The 12,320-nt window shown below is 37.9% G+C and overlaps 1 protein-coding gene across 2 annotated transcripts in view; it reads right to left on the reverse strand.

Annotated features, from left to right (window-relative positions):
* Positions 1 to 525: 525 nt before the first annotated feature.
* Positions 526 to 12,320, reverse strand: part of miga1 (mitoguardin 1) — a 38,462-nt gene continuing 26,667 nt past the window's right edge. For both annotated transcript variants that reach the window (XM_039004433.1, XM_039004432.1), the window contains exons 11-16: positions 3,983 to 4,069; positions 3,494 to 3,592; positions 2,411 to 2,545; positions 2,189 to 2,242; positions 1,985 to 2,101; positions 526 to 1,735 (exon numbers count right to left, since the gene is read on the reverse strand). In XM_039004433.1, the coding sequence (XP_038860361.1) occupies positions 1,472 to 1,735; positions 1,985 to 2,101; positions 2,189 to 2,242; positions 2,411 to 2,545; positions 3,494 to 3,592; positions 3,983 to 4,069 (756 nt within the window). In that variant the 3' untranslated portion in view covers positions 526 to 1,471. The remainder of the gene's footprint in view (positions 1,736 to 1,984; positions 2,102 to 2,188; positions 2,243 to 2,410; positions 2,546 to 3,493; positions 3,593 to 3,982; positions 4,070 to 12,320) is intronic.

The raw sequence follows: 12,320 nt of genomic DNA on the forward strand, positions 1-12,320 counted from the left end.
GGCATGTACAGAATATACCGGAACTAGCAACCTAGGGCTCATATTTCCTACATTACTTCTTAGGGTGTTCACCAGTAAAATTATTAATTCAAAATGTATACACACTTCCAGCCAACAGATTTGCGTCGGGAAAACAATAGCCTAAACCCCATGTCTCTACCATGTATGGTTGAAAAGTTAAGACGATTTACTCAGAATTTAGCATGTTCAGAGTAAATGGAATGACGTAACGGCATGATCAACGTAGTAACTGCTCTATAGAACTCTGTGGCGCTACTCCGCGGCAGAACAGCGCTAACTTTGAGCGTCAACTGACGAGCTAACTAGTGGCTGCAGGTTCGTGAGTGAAAACATGGGCTTTTTCTAAATTAAATACGCGGAATACCAAACAGAAATATTGAGTCCCCATTTTTTCCCCCCTCGAAGCTAATAAGACAATTTCAATATTCCCCCTCCGAAGACAACCTGTTCCTGTTTTCATGATGTCTTGCCCTTAAATCGCCATAGAAACTAGCAACGGTCACAGCAAATTAATGTTCTTCTTTAATCAACACTGGCAAGTACATGAAGGTTATAATATGGTAGATAAATCACACAATGAATCATTAAATAGTTATGATAGGGCAAAGAAACCTACATTGACATTTCATTTCGTAGCACCCTCTTGACTTATCTAATTTTTATTAACATACTAGAGCAGTAAGCCCTATACTTTGTTTATATTAGACTAATGAAATGACCATATAAAACCTTTGTGCCATGGTCCTTTCCCTAGACTTCTAGAGGACAGTTGCATACCATGACCTCTAAATATCTAGATGCCAGTCACACACTTTAATCAGTCAAATAAATACCTAAATGAAACCGCAGTGTTTATCTTCTGAAACAGCTCAGACTGATGACTAGGGTTGTAAAATTCTGGGAACTTTCCCAACATTTTTCCTGCAATTCCAGTTGGAGGATTCCCATATTTCCTGCTTAGTCTCTCCTGATTCCAGGAATCTTCTAACCAAACACTTTTGGGAAGCTTACCGGAATTTTGCAACCCTCATCTCCATAGTCCCATTAAAATACGGTCTGCATTTACAATGCAAACTCATTCTGTCAAAAACATCACTCATTCCAAGGTTACTTTAAAACATGATTTCGTATGGGGAAACATCCATATTATAACATGCATTGACACCATGATCATTGTGTGTGGAAAGAAGAAGCTTCTTGAGTGACAGAAAGGTATGAAAATGTTCATCAGTCACCATTATATGGGGCCTTTATAAAGAGATCTCTGTCAATCTGGGGCTGAGAACAAGGGTTGGGACACTAGCTCAGTTTCAGTCTCTGCCCAATCAACCCCCTTAACCATTCTCCATAAGTGGCTAGCAGTTAATTTGGGACTGGGTGTCTCTCACCCAATCCCAAATCAACCCTACCCCCCAATGCACTTTTGGAGACCCATCCAATCTTCTCAGATCTAGGGGTAGATCTGGCTTCCCACTGCCTCTTCCAGGGCGGAGGGGTGGAGTTGGGGGCTGGCTGTTGTGGAGAGGGGGGTGGCGGTGGCGGTGGTGCAGCTGTTGATGTGCTGCAGGGAGTGGGAGTCGGCCCCCAGGTAGGCCAACAGCAGCTCAGACCGGCGATGGAGGAGGTGGAGCATGTCCTCAGCTAGAGTTTCCACACTGCAGTACCGCACCTTCTCCAGGTCAAAGACATCCTTCAGGAAGAACAGCACCTGATCCTGGAGGAAGACAGTTAGAAACCATACAAAATAGTCTCTTTATCTAAGACACTGGACAAGCCTAATCCTGGATCATTTAGCATGCTTTTAGTCCAGTCTAGGCAACCGGTACATTGAGTAGGGGATATGGAGACATGAGAACATCCTTAAAGAACAGATCAATTGATATAGAGTAGTGTTACAATGGCTAAGTCTCCCCTGACTTCAGCTGGACAACCTGATCAAATAAAAAAGGTAACATTACTCTACCTTGAAGAAGCAGCAGAAGTCGTGCAGGGAGGTCTTGGGCCCTAAGAAGCCCCAGGCCAGGACAGGACTGACCTGCTCACACACAGAGTAGAAGTGGGCTATGAACCCATCATGCACCTAGGGAGGAGGAGGAGAGGTTGAATACAGGCTAACCAGAAAAGTACAATTATTTTTAAAAATCCAGCAAAAAAAACATTCCTGTACCCTCATGTGTTGTCTCTTCTGCTTCAGCACCGACCAACAGCTAGACGCCACCGCCTGGCAACACGAAACACAACACATTACAATGCTGCAACAAGTTCTCTCCCATCACACCGTTGCCTATTCTAGACAGCCTTTTCATGGTCCTTTGAGCCAGACACAACGCTGGTCCTGGTCTCTGGACAGTAGTTATCTACATAGGCAGACAAAGTGTCTCCGACTCACTGTCTCTTTGAAGGATGAGTTGAGCCAACGATTGTTGACAACGTTCTGGATGGAGATGGGAGGATTCTCCAGGTCCTCAAATGAGTCCATCAGGATGAAGTCCAACACGATGTCATAGAAGTTCAGGTGTTTCACCTGGTCAGGAGGAATAACATGCAGTCAGGATCAGTGTGTGAGATCAGGATGAAGTCCAACACGATGTCATAGAAGTTCAGGTGTTTCATCTGGTCAGGAGGAATAACATGCAGTCAGATCAGTGTGTGAGATCAGGATGAAGTCCAACAGGAAGTTCAGGTGTTTCATCTGGTCAGGAGGAATAACATGCAGTCAGATCAGTGTGTGAGATCAGGATGAAGTCCAACAGGAAGTTCAGGTGTTTCACCTGGTCAGGAGGAATAACATGCAGTCAGTTCAGTGTGTGAGATCAGGATGAAGTCCAACAGGAAGTTCAGGTGTTTCACCTGGTCAGGAGGAATAACATGCAGTCAGATCAGTGTGTGAGATCAGGATGAAGTCCAACAGGAAGTTCAGGTGTTTCACCTGGTCAGGAGGAATAACATGCAGTCAGGATCAGTGTGTGAGATCAGGATGAAGTCCAACACGATGTCATAGAAGTTCAGGTGTTTCATCTGGTCAGGAGGAATAACATGCAGTCAGATCAGTGTGTGAGATCAGGATGAAGTCCAACAGGAAGTTCAGGTGTTTCATCTGGTCAGGAGGAATAACATGCAGTCAGATCAGTGTGTGAGATCAGGATGAAGTCCAACAGGAAGTTCAGGTGTTTCATCTGGTCAGGAGGAATAACATGCAGTCAGTTCAGTGTGTGAGATCAGGATGAAGTCCAACAGGAAGTTCAGGTGTTTCACCTGGTCAGGAGGAATAACATGCAGTCAGATCAGTGTGTGAGATCAGGATGAAGTCCAACAGGAAGTTCAGGTGTTTCATCTGGTCAGGAGGAATAACATGCAGTCAGATCAGTGTGTGAGATCAGGATGAAGTCCAACAGGAAGTTCAGGTGTTTCACCTGGTCAGGAGGAATAACATGCAGTCAGATCAGTGTGTGTGAGAGAATGAGAGTCTCACCCCTCTCGTGGCCAGCTCCACCTCAGTGTTCTCCCAGTGTTCCGGGTGCTCCAGGAAAACAATCATCTCCTCAAACACTTCTTCAAACCTCTTCGGGCTCTGTCGACCAATTACACAACTCCGTTAGGATTATTAGCCAATCACACACCTCCGTTAAGACTAGACAAACACTATCGACCAGTCAAAAACATCTGTCACACAGGAGCACCCAATCAGCTGATCAAAACTCAAACCTGTTTGGGCTCTGTCGACCAATCAAACCTATTAAGTTTCAAGTTTTTATTGTCATGTGCACTAGTATAGTGAAATGCCTGTCTTGCTTGCCCTTTCCCAACAATTAGCCAATCACAAAAAGCACCCACTCAGCTGATCAATCCATTGTGACTATCCTATCACACAAACAGTCAGGAACAATTAAAGGTAGAAGTGTATAGTTTCAGCATTAATAGTTTCTCTAAAACAACATAATAAATATAATTACCATCTTACCTTACGCGCTTTTACAATTATGGAAGACAGGATCTTCTTTCCGGTTTCGGCCAGAAACGTCCTCGTTGCTCTCTCACACAGAATCAGCTAGAGATGGAATGGACCCAATCACCAGTTTAGATTACAGTACTACAGGGGCATGGTACGGTTTATCATGATGTATTCTTTAGGAGTATATTACAGAGGCATGGTACAGTTTATCATGATGTATTCTTTAGGAGTATATTACAGTATTACAGAGGCATGGTACAGTTTATCATGATGTTTTCTTTAGGAGTATATTACAGTATTACAGGGGCATGGTACAGTTTATCATGATGTATTCTATAGGAGTATATTACAGTATTACAGGGGCATGGTACGGTTTATCATGATGTATTCTTTAGGAGTATATTACAGTATTACAGAGGCATGGTACGGTTTATCATGATGTATTCTTTAGGAGTATATTACAGTATTACAGAGGCATGGTACGGTTTATCATGATGTATTCTTTAGGAGTATATTACAGTATTACAGTGACATGGTACGGTTTATCATAATGTATTCTATAGGAGTATATTACAGTATTACAGAGGCATGGTACGGTTTATCATGATGTATTCTTTAGGAGTATATTACAGAGGCATGGTACAGTTTATCATGATGTATTCTTTAGGAGTATATTACAGTATTACAGAGGCATGGTACAGTTTATCATGATGTTTTCTTTAGGAGTATATTACAGTATTACAGGGGCATGGTACAGTTTATCATGATGTATTCTATAGGAGTATATTACAGTATTACAGGGGCATGGTACGGTTTATCATGATGTATTCTTTAGGAGTATATTACAGTATTACAGGGGCATGGTACGGTTTATCATGATGTATTCTTTAGGAGTATATTACAGTATTACAGAGGCATGGTACGGTTTATCATGATGTATTCTTTAGGAGTATATTACAGTATTACAGGGGCATGGTATGGTTTATCATGATGTATTCTATAGGAGTATATTACAGTATTACAGGGGCATGGTACGGTTTATCATGATGTATTCTATAGGAGTATATTACAGTATTACAGAGGCATGGTACGGTTTATCATGATGTATTCTTTAGGAGTATATTACAGTATTACAGAGGCATGGTACGGTTTATCATGATGTATTCTTTAGGAGTATATTACAGTATTACAGGGGCATGGTACGGTTTATCATGATGTATTCTTTAGGAGTATATTACAGAGGCATGGTACGGTTTATCATGATGTATTCTTTAGGAGTATATTACAGTATTACAGAGGCATGGTAAGGTTTATCATGATGTATTCTATAGGAGTATATTACAGTATTACAGGGGCATGGTAAGGTTTATCATGATGTATTCTTTAGGAGTATATTACAGTATTACAGGGGCATGGTACGGTTTATCATGATGTATTCTTTAGGAGTATATTACAGTATTACAGAGGCATGGTAAGGTTTATCATGATGTATTCTATAGGAGTATATTACAGTATTACAGGGGCATGGTAAGGTTTATCATGATGTATTTTTTAGGAGTATATTACAGTATTACAGGGGCATGGTACGGTTTATCATGATGTATTCTATAGGAGTATATTACAGTATTACAGGGGCATGGTACGGTTTATCATGATGTATTCTTTAGGAGTATATTACAGTATTACAGGGGCATGGTACGGTTTATCATGATGTATTCTTTAGGAGTATATTACAGTATTACAGCGGCATGGTAAGGTTTATCATGATGTATTCTTTAGGAGTGTATTACAGGGGCATGGTACGGTTTATCATGATGTATTCTATAGGAGTATATTACAGTATTACAGGGGCATGGTACGGTTTATCATGATGTATTCTATAGGAGTATATTACAGAGGCATGGTACAGTTTATCATGATGTATTCTTTAGGAGTATATTACAGTATTACAGCGGCATGGTACGGTTTATCATGATGTATTCTTTAGGAGTATATTACAGTATTACAGGGACATGGTACGGTTTATCATAATGTATTCTATAGGAGTATATTACAGTATTACAGAGGCATGGTACGGTTTATCATGATGTATTCTTTAGGAGTATATTACAGAGGCATGGTACGGTTTATCATGATGTATTCTATAGGAGTATATTACAGCGGCATGGTAAGGTTTATCATGATGTATTCTTTAGGAGTATATTACAGTATTACAGAGGCATGGTACGGTTTATCACGATGTATTCTATAGGAGTATATTACAGTATTACAGAGGCATGGTACGGTTTATCATGATGTATTCTTTAGGAGTATATTACAGTATTACAGCGGCATGGTACGGTTTATCATGATGTATTCTATAGGAGTATATTACAGCGGCATGGTACGGTTTATCATGATGTATTCTTTAGGAGTATATTACAGAGGCATGGTACGGTTTATCATGATGTATTCTATAGGAGTATATTACAGAGGCATGGTACAGTTTATCATGATGTATTCTTTAGGAGTATATTACAGTATTACAGGGGCATGGTAAGGTTTATCATGATGTATTCTTTAGGAGTATATTACAGTATTACAGGGGCATGGTACGGTTTATCATGATGTATTCTTTAGGAGTATATTACAGTATTACAGGGGCATGGTACGGTTTATCATGATGTATTCTTTAGGAGTATATTACAGTATTACAGAGGCATGGTACGGTTTATCATGATGTATTCTTTAGGAGTATATTACAGTATTACAGGGGCATGGTACGGTTTATCATGATGTATTCTTTAGGAGTATATTACAGTATTACAGAGGCATGGTACGGTTTATCATGATGTATTCTTTAGGAGTATATTACAGAGGCATGGTACGGTTTATCATGATGTATTCTTTAGGAGTATATTACAGTATTACAGGGGCATGGTACGGTTTATCATGATGTATTCTTTAGGAGTATATTACAGAGGCATGGTACGGTTTATCATGATGTATTCTTTAGGAGTATATTACAGTATTACAGGGGCATGGTACGGTTTATCATGATGTATTCTTTAGGAGTATATTACAGAGGCATGGTACGGTTTATCATGATGTATTCTATAGGAGTATATTACAGTATTACAGGGGCATGGTACGGTTTATCATGATGTATTCTTTAGGAGTATATTACAGTATTACAGGGGCATGGTACGGTTTATCATGATGTATTCTTTAGGAGTATATTACAGTATTACAGGGGCATGGTATGGTTTATCATGATGTATTCTATAGGAGTATATTACAGTATTACAGAGGCATGGTACGGTTTATCATGATGTATTCTTTAGGAGTATATTACAGTATTACAGGGGCATGGTACGGTTTATCATGATGTATTCTTTAGGAGTATATTACAGAGGCATGGTACAGTTTATCATGATGTATTCTTTAGGAGTATATTAGAGGCATGGTACGGTTTATCATGATGTATTCTTTAGGAGTATATTACAGTATTACAGCGGCATGGTACGGTTTATCATGATGTATTCTATAGGAGTATATTACAGCGGCATGGTACGGTTTATCATGATGTATTCTTTAGGAGTATATTACAGAGGCATGGTACGGTTTATCATGATGTATTCTATAGGAGTATATTACAGAGGCATGGTACAGTTTATCATGATGTATTCTTTAGGAGTATATTACAGTATTACAGGGGCATGTAAGGTTTATCATGATGTATTCTTTAGGAGTATATTACAGTATTACAGGGGCATGGTACGGTTTATCATGATGTATTCTTTAGGAGTATATTACAGTATTACAGGGGCATGGTACGGTTTATCATGATGTATTCTTTAGGAGTATATTACAGTATTACAGAGGCATGGTACGGTTTATCATGATGTATTCTTTAGGAGGGCATGGTACGTTTATCATGATGTATTCTTTAGGAGTATATTACAGGGGCATGGTACGGTTTATCATGATGTATTCTTTAGGAGTATATTACAGTATTACAGAGGCATGGTACGGTTTATCATGATGTATTCTTTAGGAGTATATTTACAGAGGCATGGTACGGTTTATCATGATGTATTCTTAGAGTTTAGAGGGGCATGTACGGTTATTACAGTATTACAGGGGCATGGTACGGTTTATCATGATGTATTCTTTAGGAGTATATTACAGAGGCATGGTACGGTTTATCATGATGTATTCTTTAGGAGTATATTACAGTATTACAGGGGCATGGTACGGTTTATCATGATGTATTCTTTAGGAGTATATTACAGAGGCATGGTACGGTTTATCATGATGTATTCTATAGGAGTATATTACAGTATTACAGGGGCATGGTACGGTTTATCATGATGTATTCTTTAGGAGTATATTACAGTATTACAGGGGCATGGTACGGTTTATCATGATGTATTCTTTAGGAGTATATTACAGTATTACAGGGGCATGGTAATTGTTTTTTTATCATGATGTATTCTATAGGATATATTACAGTATTACAGAGGCATGGTACGGTTTATCATGATGTTTCTTTAGGAGTATATTACAGTATTACAGGGGCATGGTACGGTTTTATCATGATGTATTCTTTAGGAGTATATTACAGAGGCCTGGTACAGTTTATCATGATGTATTCTTTAGGAGTATATTACAGACAGGGCATGGTACGGTTATCATGATGTATTCTTTAGGAGTATATTACAGTATTACAGGGCATGGTAGGTTTATCATGATGTATTCTTAGGTAGTATTTACAGTATTACAGGGGCATGGTACGTTTATCATGATGTATTCTTAGGAGTATATTACAGTATTACAAGGGGCATGGTAACGGTTATTCATGATGTATTCTTTAGGAGTATATTACAGTATTACAGAGGCATGGTACGGTTTTATCATGAGTATTCTTTAGGAGTATATTACAGTATTACAGAGGCATGGTACGGTTATCATGATGTATTCTTTAGGAGTATATTACATATTAACAGGGCATTGTCGGTGTTTTTATCATGATTTATTCTATAGGAGTATATTACAGTATTACAGCGCATGGTAAGGTTTAATAATGATGTATTCTTTAGGATTATATGACAGAGGCATGGTAACGTTTCATGAATGTATTCTTTATGATTAATATACATTTTACAGCGGCCTGGTACGGTTATCATGATGTATTCTATAGGAGTATATTACAGTATTACAGGGGCATGGTACGGTTTATCATGATGTATTCTATAGGAGTATATTACAGTAATACAGGGGCATGGTACGGTTTATCATGATGTATTCTATAGGGTATATTACAGTATTACAGAGGCATGGTACGGTTTATCATGATGTATTCTTTAGGAGTATATTACAGAGGCATGGTAAGGTTTATCATGATGTATTCTATAGGAGTATATTACAGAGGCATGGTACAGTTTATCATGATGTATTCTTTAGGAGTATATTACAGAGGCATGGTAAGGTTTATCATGATGTATTCTATAGGAGTATATTACAGCGGCATGGTACGGTTTATCATGATGTATTCTATAGGAGTATATTACAGTATTACAGCGGCATGGTACGGTTTATCATGATGTATTCTTTAGGAGTATATTACAGTATTACAGAGGCATGGTACGGTTTATCATGATGTATTCTATAGGAGTATATTACAGTATTACAGCGGCATGGTAAGGTTTATCATGATGTATTCTTTAGGAGTATATTACAGTATTACAGAGGCATGGTACGGTTTATCACGATGTATTCTATAGGAGTATATTACAGTATTACAGAGGCATGGTACGGTTTATCATGATGTATTCTATAGGAGTATATTACAGAGGCATGGTACAGTTTATCATGATGTATTCTTTAGGAGTATATTACAGTATTACAGGGGCATGGTACGGTTTATCATGATGTATTCTTTAGGAGTATATTACAGTATTACAGAGGCATGGTACGGTTTATCATGATGTATTCTTTAGGAGTATATTACAGTATTACAGGGGCATGGTACGGTTTATCATGATGTATTCTTTAGGAGTATATTACAGTATTACAGAGGCATGGTACGGTTTATCATGATGTATTCTTTAGGAGTATATTACAGAGGCATGGTACGGTTTATCATGATGTATTCTTTAGGAGTATATTACAGTATTACAGGGGCATGGTACGGTTTATCATGATGTATTCTTTAGGAGTATATTACAGAGGCATGGTACGGTTTATCATGATGTATTCTATAGGAGTATATTACAGTATTACAGGGGCATGGTACGGTTTATCATGATGTATTCTTTAGGAGTATATTACAGTATTACAGGGGCATGGTACGGTTTATCATGATGTATTCTTTAGGAGTATATTACAGTATTACAGGGGCATGGTATGGTTTATCATGATGTATTCTATAGGAGTATATTACAGTATTACAGAGGCATGGTACGGTTTATCATGATGTATTCTTTAGGAGTATATTACAGTATTACAGGGGCATGGTACGGTTTATCATGATGTATTCTTTAGGAGTATATTACAGAGGCATGGTACAGTTTATCATGATGTATTCTTTAGGAGTATATTAGAGGCATGGTACGGTTTATCATGATGTATTCTTTAGGAGTATATTACAGTATTACAGGGGCATGGTACGGTTTATCATGATGTATTCTTTAGGAGTATATTACAGTATTACAGAGGCATGGTACGGTTTATCATGATGTATTCTTTAGGAGTATATTACAGTATTACAGGGGCATGGTACGGTTTATCATGATGTATTCTTTAGGAGTATATTACAGTATTACAGGGGCATGGTACGGTTTATCATGATGTATTCTTTAGGAGTATATTACAGTATTACAGGGGCATGGTACGGTTTATCATGATGTATTCTTTAGGAGTATATTACAGTATTACAGGGGCATGGTACGGTTTATCATGATGTATTCTTTAGGAGTATATTACAGTATTACAGAGGCATGGTACGGTTTATCATGATGTATTCTTTAGGAGTATATTACAGAGGCATGGTACAGTTTATCATGATGTATTCTTTAGGAGTATATTACAGTATTACAGAGGCATGGTACGGTTTATCATGATGTATTTTTTAGGAGTATATTACAGTATTACAGGGGCATGGTACAGTTTATCATGATGTATTCTATAGGAGTATATTACAGTATTACAGGGGCATGGTACGGTTTATCATGATGTATTCTATAGGAGTATATTACAGTATTACAGGGGCATGGTACGGTTTATCATGATGTATTCTATAGGAGTATATTACAGAGGCATGGTACGGTTTATCATGATGTATTCTATAGGAGTATATTACATGGGCATGGTACGGTTTATCATGATGTATTCTATAGGAGTATATTACAGGGGCATGGTACGGTTTATCATGATGTATTCTATAGGAGTATATTACAGAGGCATGGTACGGTTTATCATGATGTATTCTATAGGAGTATATTACAGAGGCATGGTACGGTTTATCATGATGTATTCTATAGGAGTATATTACAGAGGCATGGTACGGTTTATCATGATGTATTCTATAGGAGTATATTACAGAGGCATGGTACGGTTTATCATGATGTATTCCATAGGAGTATATTACAGTATTACAGAGGCATGGTACAGTTTATCATGATGTATTCTTTAGGAGTATATTACAGGGGCATGGTACAGTTTATCATGATGTATTCTATAGCAGTATATTACAGTATTACAGAGGCATGGTACGGTTTATCATGATGTATTCTTTAGGAGTATATTACAGTATTACAGGGGCATGGTATGGTTTATCATGATGTATTCTTTAGGAGTATATTACAGTATTACAGGGGCATGGTACGGTTTATCATGATGTATTCTATAGGAGTATATTACAGTATTACAGGGGCATGGTACGGTTTATCATGATGTATTCTATAGGAGTATATTACAGTAATACAGGGGCATGGTACGGTTTATCATGATGTATTCTATAGGAGTATATTACAGTATTACAGGGGCATGGTACAGTTTATCATGATGTATTCTTTAGGAGTATATTACAGTATTACAGCGGCATGGTACAGTTTATCATGATGTATTCTATAGGAGTATATTACAGTATTACAGAGGCATGGTACGGTTTATCATGATGTATTCTATAGGAGTATATTACAGTATTACAGAGGCATGGTACGGTTTATCATGATGTATTCTTTAGGAGTATATTACAGTATTACAGGGGCATGGTACGGTTTATCATGATGTATTCTTTAGGAGTATATTACAGAGGCATGGTACAGTTTATCATGATGTATTCTTTAGGAGTATATTAGAGGCA

Source organism: Salvelinus namaycush, chromosome 11, assembly GCF_016432855.1.
Source record: "Salvelinus namaycush isolate Seneca chromosome 11, SaNama_1.0, whole genome shotgun sequence".
Classification (NCBI taxonomy): Eukaryota; Metazoa; Chordata; class Actinopteri; order Salmoniformes; family Salmonidae; genus Salvelinus; species Salvelinus namaycush.